The 13,260-nt window shown below is 40.6% G+C and overlaps 1 protein-coding gene across 1 annotated transcript in view; it reads left to right on the forward strand.

Moving 5' to 3' along the window:
* Positions 1-10,729: 10,729 nt before the first annotated feature.
* The window catches only part of CDADC1 (cytidine and dCMP deaminase domain containing 1), a 41,659-nt gene continuing 39,128 nt past the window's right edge, over positions 10,730-13,260 (forward strand). Inside the window, exons 1-2 of the mRNA XM_021689447.1 lie at positions 10,730-10,922; positions 11,661-11,758. Coding sequence (XP_021545122.1) covers positions 10,841-10,922; positions 11,661-11,758 — 180 coding nt within the window. The 5' untranslated portion in view covers positions 10,730-10,840. The remainder of the gene's footprint in view (positions 10,923-11,660; positions 11,759-13,260) is intronic.

A 13,260-nucleotide genomic window follows, 5' to 3' on the forward strand; every position in this document is an offset into this window, starting at 1 on the left:
CTGCAGGTGAGAAGTTACCTTGCAGAAACTGATGAAGGATCGAGATTTTATAACCCAGTGGAAAAGGTGTTACAATTCAGCCTGAAGAAAGTTAACCAGGAATACTGTGTTGAGGGGGTTCAGAATAAGCCACCCCAGAATGTGCTAATTTGGCACGTGGATTATTTCGAGCTGAAGATAATCAAGGCCCAGCAGTCTCAGGAAAAGCTTTTTACTACTTCTTAACTACCTAAAAAAATTAGAAAGGGGGCCTATACCAGGAAGAGAGCTATTACCAGAGAAAGCTTTTTCATTTGAGCGACTTACCTGCATGGCAGGGCAAACATTTGCTTCCCAAACATTTGCTCCTCTCATCTTCCTGTGAATTGTCTTCCTCCCCTTTAAAGCCCCAGACCTCTATCCTTTTCCTTAGCTCAGGATGGTACATAAGTCTCAACTGCCTGGCTGGCTTTGAGTCTCATATCTTTGTGGGGCTCCCTTACATACATAATTAAAATTGTTTTTCTCTCGTTAATCTGTCTTTTATCACAGGGGTGGGAGCGTTCTCAGCCAAGAACCTAGAAGAGTAGAGGAAAATTGTTTTTCTTCCCCTACAGTATTAGCTATTTTACTTAAGAGTCCCTTCCTCTCCAAGTATTTAAATCTCCACTCTTCAAATACATGCCGAACTAGGTCTCAATGAGATCACGAGAGGTTCTCTGCTATTGGCCAAATGAAGGGGAGAGTTAACTGAGCTGTATCAGTCAATCATTCATATTGCCTGGGGCTGCTTTCATGACATACGGCAGAGACTGAATGGTCCCCAAAGCCTAAAATATTTACTCTTTGGGCCTTTAAAAAAGTATGTCAACCCCAAGTCAAATAAAACTTTGATACTTATGCCTTAACCAGTATGGAAATTTTGCTTTTTAACATCAGCTAATGTTGGTAGATAATGTGATACCCAAAACTACTTGGCAGAAGCTATTCTACAGAGGGCCAAAATACTACTGCTAAACACCAGAGACTCAGAATCTCTAGCAGCCGGCCCGTGGAATCGGGGTTTTAACATAGTCTCTGGGTGACATTTACTCATGTGCAAGTTTGAGACCTGTTGGAGCCCTCTGGTCCTGGCCAGCGGTTCTGTCCAGCTTCTGGTTCCATAGGTCTGAAGTGGGGCCCACGATTCTGCATTTCTAATAAGCTCCTGAGGGACACTGATGTTGATGGTCCGAGGGTCTTCATTCCCTCACCTGTAAAGCAGAGAGGACAAAAGTCTGAATCATAGCCTTTTTGGGGGTATTAAATGAAGTAGTGTACACTTATATCCTGCTCCCACATCTTTCAAGTGATACCGTTTGGGCAAGTTACTCCATGTCTTGGTTCCTCTAAGTAGTGATAATAATAATGATACCCACTTCATAAGGCTGCTGGAAGGTGTAAATAATATGTGTAAAGTACCTAGAACATAGTAAATAGGAGGATACTATTGTTACTGTTACCATTACTGATACTCCATCAACTCCCTCTCTACTCTCTCCCGTTTGGTCCCTCTAGTGTCTTCTGTTGATTTCTAACACGTCTAATTGCAGAACCTCTTCAGGGGTGCTGATTGAGAAATACTCAAACCAGTCCAGAGGGCGCCACACAAATGGGGACCCAAGAGTGGCGAGGATATGGCCTGTGGTGGCCGGGCCCACCTGCCCAGCCTCTGTTGGGTGGCCTTGTGGCAGAGTGCCTCAGGACAGAGCGGGCAGCGGGCTTGCCAGTCCTTCCTACGTCGTGGGAGCACAGACATTCCCAAGGTTCCTGGGCATTCTGACTTTGTAGCACACCATCTATGTGGCACCAACTTTTCTTTTCTGAGGACACCCCCATTTGGGACAATATACGGTAAGCCTGAGAAGTCACTTCTCTTCGGCAGCACTGCCCTCCGTAACAAAGCGAATGTTCTGTGAAGGGTGTCTGGATTTTGTTTCAGGCTTCTCTTTGCTTCCTTGGGGCTTAAGTGCTGCCAGGAACTGCTCTCTGAGAATTGTTTGGGAAACCTTAATTTCTGGATTCAGGGTGATGTTTATGGTCACATCTTCACTTGAAATGACCAAATTAGGGCCAATCCTGTCCACAAGGGTGTACCAACCACCAGCAGTCCCTAGCAGTCCTGCAGCCACCTTCTCTCCAGGCCTGCAGGACACAGTCACTGGTCATGATGTGCCTTCCATGTCGGAGAGCAGGACTGAGCGTGAGGTACATTTTCTTCTGCAAGTCGGGTATGTGGTCTCTGCCACCACCAACAGTATCAACAAATCCAGTATAGATACCATGTCTTTATGATCAGCTCCATGGAACCCCAGCTTGTTTTGCTGAGAAGATTCTGTCCAAATAAACACACTGCTAGGACTAATATTCCCAACATAGGACCTAGGATAAAATAAGTTTCAGGTTTTCTATAAAGAATAAGCAAATGAAAGACAAAGAAGGGAAGGACAATAATTAATATTGAGCACCTATTCTTTGCCAAGCACTGTGCTACTTGGGATCATTTAGTCTTTAAGAAAATTTTTTTTTAATTTTATTTATTTATTTGTCAGAGAGAAAGCAAATAAGCAGGGGGAGCGGCAGAGGGAGAAGCAGGCTCCCTGCCGAGCCCAATGCAGGACTCGATCCCAGGACCCCGGGATCATGACCCGAGCCGAAGGCAGACGCTTAACTGACTGAGCCACCCAGGCATCCCTAGTCTTCAGGAAAATCTGTGATAAACCTATTACCACTGTACTTCCCTTCCTCCCTCCTTCCCTTCCTGTCTTCTTTCCTCCCTCTCTGAATAATTCAGTCCAAAAGCCATTTTACAGCTCCCCTTTCCTCCCTTCCCTTCCCTTGGAGGCCAAAGGGGCTGTGGAGGCAGCAGCAACAGGGGTGGGGCAGCCAAGGAGGCAACCAATGTGCTAGAGAAATTAGATTAGGGGAATTGGGTGCATGGGAGAAGGAAAGGAAAAGAGAAAAAAAAAAGAAAAAAAATGGGAACCAGGTTTCTTGCTGTTTGAGAAGAGATTTACAAATACAACAAAGGTAGAGGCTAGGAATAACCCTGATGTGCTGGACTCTGGAATTGAAGGTATCAATGGGAACTCTTAGATAGCTACTGAAAGAGATACATGAGTATGTGTGTATATGGATATAGATATTCATATATTTTCTAGATCTAGCTTCTCAGAAGGTTTAGTAGAAATGACATAGCACACTTACTGCCTAGATCTTAGTTTTTAAACACTAAGAGGAACCAGGGCTCCTTGGAGAAACGGTCGGCTCTACATATGGTGCAGGGAATGTAGAAAACGAGTCTGGAGCATCTTGTTGCACTAGAATGTAAGGAAGTGCTCAAAGACTTATGGGGGTGTGTCAAAAGGCTAAAAGAGACAACTTGAGGATTTCATCAAATATGGGACAATTTGAGCACTAAAATAAATGATAACAGATTACAGCTCATTGAATAAAACAGGAAAGACAAGTCCATACACATATGAATGAATGAGGAAGAGGGGAAAATTCTTCCTTTAGAATGACAACTGTATATAGGAGGAATGATGGAAATAACAAATCACCACTGGACAGCCGTCACAATGGTGGTTAATTCATATGGGAATCACCAACAGATGCTAAAGTTGGTACGTGGAGGTTTAATGGGTATAGGACATTGGCATAATTGGGGGAATTTCTCGCCACAAAATACTGACCAATTACAGAGGGAAAAATACTGACTTTACTAGTGACTTTAGAAACCTGACAGGTGCTAACTTGCCAGGTGAACAAGGCTGGTGTCACCATGGCAGGGATGTGTGAACACTGAGCTGCCCCCTGATGGGATCCGTGGAAAAGAGCATAGTATCACTTCTGTAGCATTCCTACCAAGAATGGATGGCCTGAGTCTGGTTGTGAGGAAACATCAGAATCATCCTCGTGGAAAAGAATCTTACAGAATGAAAAGCCTAGATCCTTTAAAACTTTTAATGTTGTGAGACAGAGGGAAGAGCCAAGGAAATGTTCCAGGTTGAAGGAAAATAGCGAGGGTCAAAATTCAGTGAATCTGGATGGGATGCTGAAATCAGAACGGAAATGACACATGTTGAAACACTTTTCAAAATGTGAATGGTGTCTGTGGATTGCCTTGTAGTGACTGATCAACATTGATTTCCTGTTTTGGACTGTCGGATTAGCATGTGTTAGAATGTCCTTGTTTTGGAGAAATAAATACTGGAGTTTTTAGGGGGGATTGGGCACAGTGTCTGTCACCTGCTCTCAAATGACTCAGAAAAAGAACAGGATGGGGAGGTATGCAAATGTAACAGAAAGAATAATAAAAATGGTACAAATGTGGTAAAATGTTGAAAACTGCAGATTCTGGAAAAGGGGATATGGAGTTCTTTGTTCTGACAAGACATGAAGTAACAGGCAAAGGATCCATGATTAGTAAAGCCAATTTACTAATAATGCATTATTATCGGGATATTTGCTGTACCCCCCTTTTCGGCATCCCTGAAACAGGATTATGCATCCCATCTCATGGGTGTCTGGCTTGACATGAGACTTGCCCTAAGAGTCATCATGTAATTCTGCCATCTCTTTTCCTTCTGCCAGGAGAAAAGAATATCCAAAGGCTGCTCCTTTAGCCTGGATCCCAGAGCCAATCCACAGGAACAGTGCCGTAGCACGTAATGTTGAGCCAGAAGGAAAGATTTGTTGTGGCAAGCCACTGAGATTTGGTGGGTATTTGTTACCCACAGCTAACATTGTCTCAGCTAACTCATAGTTAACTAGTAAATAGCTTGGGTGGTTAGAGATGTCAGTTTATCTATCTGACATCAAAGTCCATGTTCTTTCCATCAATTATTTATTGATTTTAAAACCATTTTATTGACTAAGCTAGGCTTTTTTGTGCTCACCTGAACTGAGGTTTGTCCATTTCTTAGCACTTAGGTAGCATTTGTCTTATACTCCTTTTTAGTCCTTATTCTTTGTAGCAGAACTGTTATTTCCAGTAATATTGTAGATAAGATAGCCCAAACAAATTTGTTACAAAGCACCCAAAAATGCTAGATCAAATATGGCTGAACCAGCAAGAAAGTAAAGGAAATAGAGCATTTACACAACTCTGAAATACTACAGGACTGAAAATGGAATGAAAACAGCAATCTAAAAAGAAGTGAGCAAAAAAGCTAATGGTTGTTCTAAGGGTAGATTTTACTCAGAGATGAAAGATAATATATTGTATATATTAAATATATAATCACATACATATGCATATATATAAGATACTGATATCTTTTTATTTTTAAAGAATTTAAAACTCAAACAAGTTGCAAAAATAATAGAGAGCTCCTATGTACCTTTCTCCAAGTTTCTGCAATGATAATATCTTACATTATCATAGTATATTGGGAAACCAGGAAACACATGGTACAGTACTATTAATTCAGGTATAGACCTTATTTGGAGTTCAGTAATCCTTAATGCACTATTTTTTATTTTAGGTGTATGTTCTATGAAATTTTATCACATGTGTAGATGAGTAACTATCAACACAAAGAAACTCTCTTGTGTTACCTCTTTTTTTTTCTTCTTTTTTTTTTGTAAGTAATCTCTACTGCCCAAGGTGGGGCTTGAACTCACCACCCGAGATCAAGAGTCGCAGGCTCTGCCCACTGAGCCAGCCAGAGCCCCTCCTTGTGTTACCTCTTAATAGTGGTACCCTTTTCCCAACCATAACACTTGGAAACCACTGATCTGTTCTCCATCACTAATATTTTCACTTTGAGAATGGTATATAAATATAATCATACAGTGCATAACCCTTTAAGATTGTTTTCCCACTCTACACAATGTCTTGGAGATTCATCCAAGTTGACACATGTATCCTTCCTGTTTATTGAGTAGTATTCCATTGCAAGGATGTTCCTAGTTTGTCATCTATTCACTCACTGAAGGCTGTCTGGTTTATTTCCAGTTTTTGACTATTACAAATAAAACTCCCATGAACACTCATGTACAGAATTTTGTGTAAACTTAAGTTTTCATTTTTCTAGTATAAATACTCAGGAGTGTGATTGCTGGGTGATACGATAAGCATACGTTTGTAAGAAACCATCAAGCTGTTCCAGAGTGGCTGTGCCATTTTATATTGCCCCCAGCAATGTAAGAGATAATCCGGCAGTCTGCATGCTTGCCAACATCTGCTTCTGTCGGTACCTTTTATTTGAGCCATTTTAATATGTATGCAGCCGTATCTCATTATGGTTTTTTTTTTATTATGGTTTTAATTTGTACTTCTATAATGGCTAATGATGGTGAACATCTTTTCATGTGCTTATTTGTCATTTTATACCTTCTTTGATGAAGTGACTATTCAAGTCTTTTGCCCATTTTCTAACTGGATTGTTTACTTATTCTTCAGTTTAGAAAGTTCTTTTTTTTTTTTTAAGATTTTATTTACCTCACAAAGAGATAGAGAGAGAGCACAAGTAGGCAGAGCAGCAGGCAGAGGGAGAGGGAGAAGCAGACTCCCCACTGAGCAGGGAGCCCAACGTGGGGCTCGATCCCATCCTGGGATCATGACCCAAGCCAAAGGCAGCCGCTTAACTGACTGAGCCACCCAGGCGTCCCTATAAGTTCTTGAAATTAAGATAGTGAGAGAACATTTCATAAATTTGTATATTTAGAAAATTTTATTATAAAGTTTATAAATTTATGCCAATTAATTTTAAAACATATAAAATGAACAAAATTCAAGAAAAATATAGCTTACCAAAAACTGACTGAGAAAAAATAGTTTGAATAGTCTCTTAACCCATAAAGGAATTGAATTAGTAGTGAAATGTCTTTCCACCTTACAAAGCACTAGGCTCAAATGGCGTTTCCAGGTAAGTTTTAATAAACATTCAAGGAACAAGTAATTTCAATCTTATACAAACTCTTCCTGACAAAAGAAAAATGGGAAACCCTACCTAACTCATTTATGAGGGTAGCCTAATCAAGACATCAAAACCAAACAAAAAGATCATGATAAATTATATACCAAACTCACTCATGAACATAGATTAAAAAATCTTAAATTAAAATATTAGCAAATTTAGGGGCGCCTGCGTGGCTCAGTTGTTAAGCGTCTGCCTTCGGCTCAGGTCATGATCTTAGGGTCCTGGGATCGAGCCCCACATCCGGCTCCCTGCTCTGCGGGAAGCCTGCTTCTCCCTCTCCCACTCCCCCTGCTTGTGTTCCCTCTCTCGCTGTGTCTCTCTCTGTCAAATAAATAAATAAAATCTTAAAAAAAAAAAAAATTAGCAAATTTAATCCTGCAGTGAATAAGAAAGTAGCACACAATGATCACTATGGGTCTACCAAAGGAAGACAAGGTTGATTTAATATCAAGCAATCTGTGAGTATAATTCACCACATTAACTGACTAAGGGAGGAAAACTATAGGATCATCTTAACAGACATAAGATATGTTTGATAAAACTCAACAGCCATTCATGATAATAATTCTCAGCAAGCCAGTAGAGAAAGAACTTTCTTAAGCTGATAAAAGGCACCTAACATGAGCATTTAATAAAGTTCAACATCTGATTAAAAAAAACAACAGAAATAGAAGGGAATTTGCATAATCTGATAAAGGACAGCTACCAAAAGCCTACAGCAAAACCATACTTTAAAGTTTAACATTAAAATCATTTCCTGGGGCGCCTGGGTGGCTCAGTCAGTTAAGTGACTGCCTTCGGCTCAGGTCACACATGATCCCAGGGTCCTGGGATTGAGTCCCACATCAGGCTCCTTGCTCAGAAGGGAGCCTGCTTCTCCCTCTGCCTGACACTCCCCTGCTTGTGTGCTCTCTCTGAGAAATAAATAAATAAAATTCTTTAAAAAAATAAAAAAAAAAAATCATTTCCTTTTAAATCAGGAACAAGAAAGGATGCCTGTTACCATAACTTCTATTCAATATTTCTCTGACATCCTAGACTGCAGTAAGATAATAAAATATTAAAGGTTTGAATATTAGAAAACTATAAGTAAAATTGTCATTATTTGTAGATGATATCCTTTCCACCTAGACAACAAAAGAAACTAAAAATAAATAGTATTAAAATTAATAAGAAATTTTAGCAAGATGGCTCAATATAAAATACATAAAAATTACTTGCATTTCTATATATTAGCCACAAATACTTACAAATATAATTTTTTTTAAAAGATTTCATTTACAGGGTGCTTGGTTGTCTCAGTTGGTAGAGCATGCGACTCTTGATCTTGGGGTTGTGAGCTCAAGCCCCATGTTGCAGGTAGAGTTTAATTAAAAAAATTTTTTCATTTGGGGCACCTGGGTGGCTCAGTTGGTTAGGTGACTGCCTTTGGCTCAGGTCATGATCCCAGGGTCCTGGGATCGAGCCCCGCATCGGGGTCCCTGCTCAGCGGGAAGCCTGCTTCTCCCTCTCCCCCCCCCCCCCCGCTTGTGTTCCCTCTCTCACTATCTCTCTCTCTCTCAATTAAATAAATAAATAATCTTTAAAAAATTTTTTTTATTTACAATACCAACAAAAAACCTAGAATTAAATCATAAAATATATGTAAAATCTTTGTGGGAAAAAATCATAAATCCTTTTGAAACTTTCTGAAAACCCAGTATACCATGTTCATACACATGTACTATGTTCAGGGACAGGAAGCCTATATATCTCAAATTGATCTATAAATTCAATGCACTTCCAATCAATATTCCAGTGGGATATTTGAGGAATGTGACAATATGATTCTAAATTTACACAGATTCTAAAAGGCCAAGAATAGCCAAGATATTCCTGAAGAAAATAAGATCCTTTTTGGGGGGAGGAAGGTAAATAAACAAATGATATGCAATACAAAGCCCAAAAACAGTCTCATGTGTGTATGGAAATTTGATATATGACACAGGTGACATTGCATATCAATGGGGAAATAGTGTTGGTGTTAACTGACTATCAAATGGAAAATAAAATTGGATCCCTTCCTCAGACCATGCACAAAAATGAATTCTACATGCATGCATATGTAAATGTCAAAGGAAAAACTTATTTAGAGGAAATACAAAAGGATATTTCTATAACCTTGGGTAGGAAAGACATTTTATAAAGATACTAAAATATAAAACACATTAAAGAGAATTATTGGCATGTTTGGCACTTTAAAATAAAACACTGCACTGAAAGACATAATAAAGTAAGTGAAAAAGCAAGTGGCAAATGGGAGAAGATATTTATCATACACACTCCCAACTGAGAATGAATACCCAGAATATATAAAGAACGCTTACAAATGAATAAGAAATAAGAAACAACCAAAGAGAAAAATGGTTAATAGGTATTTCATAGAGGACACACATATGGCCAACCAACATACAAGATGTTCAACCAAAGTAGAAATCAGGGAAAATCAAAACCACAGGATATCATTTTATGCCAACCCAACTGTCAAGCATTGTAAGTTTGACAATACCAAGAGTTAGTGGTGACGTAGAGCTATATAAACTGGTCCAATTCCTTTATAAAAATTTTCAGCATTATCTGGTAAACTTGACAATAACAACCCAGCAATTCTACTCCTAAGTATAGTCCCTAAACATAAGGAGACATACAAAAATGTTTATAGCAGTGTTATTTGCAATAGCAAAGAACTGGAGATGGTCCAAATGTTTCTTGGCTCAAACATGGATAAATAAATTGTGGTATATAGCTACACTTAAATACTATACAGAAGTGAAAATTAAGGAACTATAAGCCATACCATTATCACCGAAGATTACCACTTCAGTCCTTTACAAAATGATGCCTTTTTAATAACGTTCAACTTTTGCTTTCAAAAAGCTGTTTTCATGTCTTGATATTTGTCAGTATTTCAAGTTGTGAGAACAGAATGGGTTGGTGAGGGAAACTGGGCTCTGAGTCACTGGGGAGGAGCTTCATTTTGAGTCATGACTAGGACACTTAAAAATAATCAAATAAAATGCACTGGGCACAAACCTACAATGTCAATATGGCACTCCCCATATTTTCCAGGGGCCACTTGCTACTTCCTCCTACCCCCACCTTTCTCATAATCACAGTTGGCCTTTTTTTTTTTAAGACTTTATTTATTTATTTATTTATTTGAGAGAGAGAGAGAATCTGAAACAGACTCCACGCTGAGTGCGGAGTCCGACAGGGGGCTCGATCCCCCGACCATGAGATCATGACCTGAGCTGAAACCAAGAGTCCGACTGAGCCACCCAGGTGCCCCTACAGTTGGACTTCTTGAGGTGATACGTTTGATGAGAAGCAGAATGTCCCTATGGTAGTCCCTGGCACTGAGTTCCTAAGGGCTGGCCAATCTCTGATGGTAACAACCACCTGGACCGCCCAGGTCCTACCTTCCCAACCCCACCTCCCCCTTCTCTAAGACCTCCACCGTGACAGATGGGGCAGCATTCCATTCCAATTCCCCTTCACTCTCTCACCAAAACTCTCAAGTCTGCGCAGGCCTCATCACTCTATCAGAGTCCGCACAACCTGGGACTTGCAGGCCCAAAACATCGACAGTTAAAGTCAGGCCTCATATGATTTATTGCAGTTTCTTACCTATGCAGCCGCCCCTGGAGGGGCAGCCCTGCGCCGCCGCGTCCACGCCTCGCTAATACGACACACGAGGCGCCCGGAAGTAGCGGTCGGGCTCCTACGTCACTGGCTGCGCCCAGTTGGCGGTTGCCGTATAGTTGCTGGGAGGAGGCGGGAGGTGGAGCCGCTGGGGCTAAGATCATGCCAGACAGCGAGAGGTATTCTGGGCAGCAGAGGCCGCTAGGCTTGGGATGAAAGAAGCAGGGCAGATGCAAAATCTGGAGAGCGCGGGGGCCGGGCGGTCAGTCAGCACCCAGACTGGCAGCATGACTGGTGAGTGCCTCGGACCCTGCTGCTGCCATCCCAGCCTTTCGCTCTGCCCTGAGCCTCTGCCTCCATGTAACTCCGCTTTCCCTGCCTATCCCTCTTCGCCCGCGCTTCTGCCCCGGGATGTGTCATTCCCGCCCTAGGCGCGTTCTCGCCTCGGTCACCAGGAACCCCTGGCCTGGCAACACCTGCTTTTGAAGTCGCGCTCATTCCCTCTTACCCCCACCCCCACGCCCCCGCCCTTTACTTTTCCTCCCAGGACCTAGAGCTGGGATCTCAGGTATTGAGCCTGAAAATTCCGTGCTTTTGACTTGATTTCCGAATTAACCACACACGACGCTTTCCTGTATTTCAACTGCCTTCCCCGCGAAGGTCACCGCACTGCCCTTCTTGCAACACCACAATTTAAAGAAAAGCTTGCTTCACGATAACATCAGACGCAAGGACTTTTCATAACTTCCTTTGGATTGTTCCCATAGTTAAATTTATCAGTTGTACCATGTTTTTTTCCTTGTCATGTGATGGCTGGAGAAAGGGCCCAACTTTGAAAAGTGCCAGAGGAGGTCGCCGAAAGTGAGGTTGTAGCCAGGCTCCTGCCCTTTGATTCTTTTGTCCTCTTATCCTTTTTCTCTGCCTCCTACTAAAGCAGCTGAGTTCAGGCTGCAGCACCCAAATGGCATTGAGGATGAGTTCTTATTTTCATCATTAGTAAAAATTTTAAAGTGTCTACCCTCTCTTTTGTAGGTCAAATACCAAGGCTTTCTAAAGTCAACCTTTTCACTCTGCTCAGTCTCTGGATGGAGCTCTTCCCAGCAGTAAAAGCCCAAAGACAAAAATCTCAGGTATATTTTGTTTCCTTAGTTTTTCCCACTTAGTCGTGGTTTAAATTTGGTTTTTCCAGTTTCTGTCACACTTAAAAGCAAACTCAAAAACCTTAAAATTTGCAAAATACTTACGTGGTTTAGTGTGATATTTATAACTCATAGCTGTAATAGCTCATCTTTCTAATCTAAAAATAGAATTGTTACTTTCTCAGACTTTGCCATGTTTATCAGGTATTAATGGTATTTATATGTTGGTTTGGACAATTAGATTGCATAATTCATCACCCAGTTGCATACTATTGATGTTTCATGTGAGTAGTTTTCCCCTTCTCCCACTGAACTGTAAATTACGGGAAGATGGAGATCATGTCTTATTTTACCTTATTTTTATTACTGTGTCTTATTTTACCATGTCTTATTTATACCCCTTTAGCATCTACTCTTGGAATAGGTAATCTGTGAATGCTAATTGGTTTCTTGTTCCATGTAAATAGTCTCTTTTTTGGATCTAAAAGAGGTGATCAAAACAGGTTAGGAATATATAGAAAGAATAATCATGAAAACCTACATCTTTACTTTCTCCAACCGTTGGGCAGCAAGGTGCTTACCTTCTCATCTTTTTCCTCCATGCTTGGAGTGGCATGGTGTTAGGTTCTCAACCAGTTGGTTTGGTAGATTAGTAAGTTTAGAATGTTTTAGGGGGCCAAGGCCATATAGGGAGAATAGTATTAAGTTGTTTAAGCATTTAAGACATTTTTTGAAAAAGGGAAAGGGGGAAGAATTACCCATGGCTTTTCACCATTCTAACAACTTCACTTTTAACATTTTGGTACTTCCCTTCAGTCTTTTTTTAAGCACATGCTTGTTTTTCTCTTACAAAATTGCACTTGTATTCTGCATATGCTTATGGAAGTTTCCAACTTGCCAATAATTGTGCTGAAAGATTGCTTCACATTTTCCACAAAATGACTTTTTGTAAATCCTTAAACACAATTGTACTCTTATGAGGTCATTCATAACCATTCTTTCTTTTTTTTCTTTTTGGTGTCTTTGTTACGGTGGATAAGGTTGTGTGCTTGGCATTGGAGATACGAAAAGAAAGATTTGGTTCTTATTTTCTAAATGGAGACAAAAGTTAGGTATTTAAACAAGATGCAATAAGCAGAGATGCTACCAAGACTGAAGACTGCAAACCAGGCTCTGCATGGGGAAGTGAGGGAAGGATGCACAGGGGAGGCTCCGTTTGCACTGAGACATGAAGAATGAGTAGATATTTACCAAGCCAAGGGACTCCATATGGAAAAGATTGAAAGAGTGAGAGAACTTGTGGTCCTCATGGGGGAGGGTGAAGTTGGGTGAAGGGAAGAGACTGAAGATGAGCTTGGAAAGGTATACAGGAATCAGAAAATAAAAAATATTGTATGCCTTGCAAGAGAGTCTAGATTTTATAAGTAGGGACTACACTGACGAATTTTAACAGGGAATTAAGGAATTAACTTTTTAATAATTAGAACTTTATC

This window comes from Neomonachus schauinslandi, chromosome 3, assembly GCF_002201575.2.
Source record: "Neomonachus schauinslandi chromosome 3, ASM220157v2, whole genome shotgun sequence".
In the NCBI taxonomy this organism is placed as follows: domain Eukaryota; kingdom Metazoa; phylum Chordata; class Mammalia; order Carnivora; family Phocidae; genus Neomonachus; species Neomonachus schauinslandi.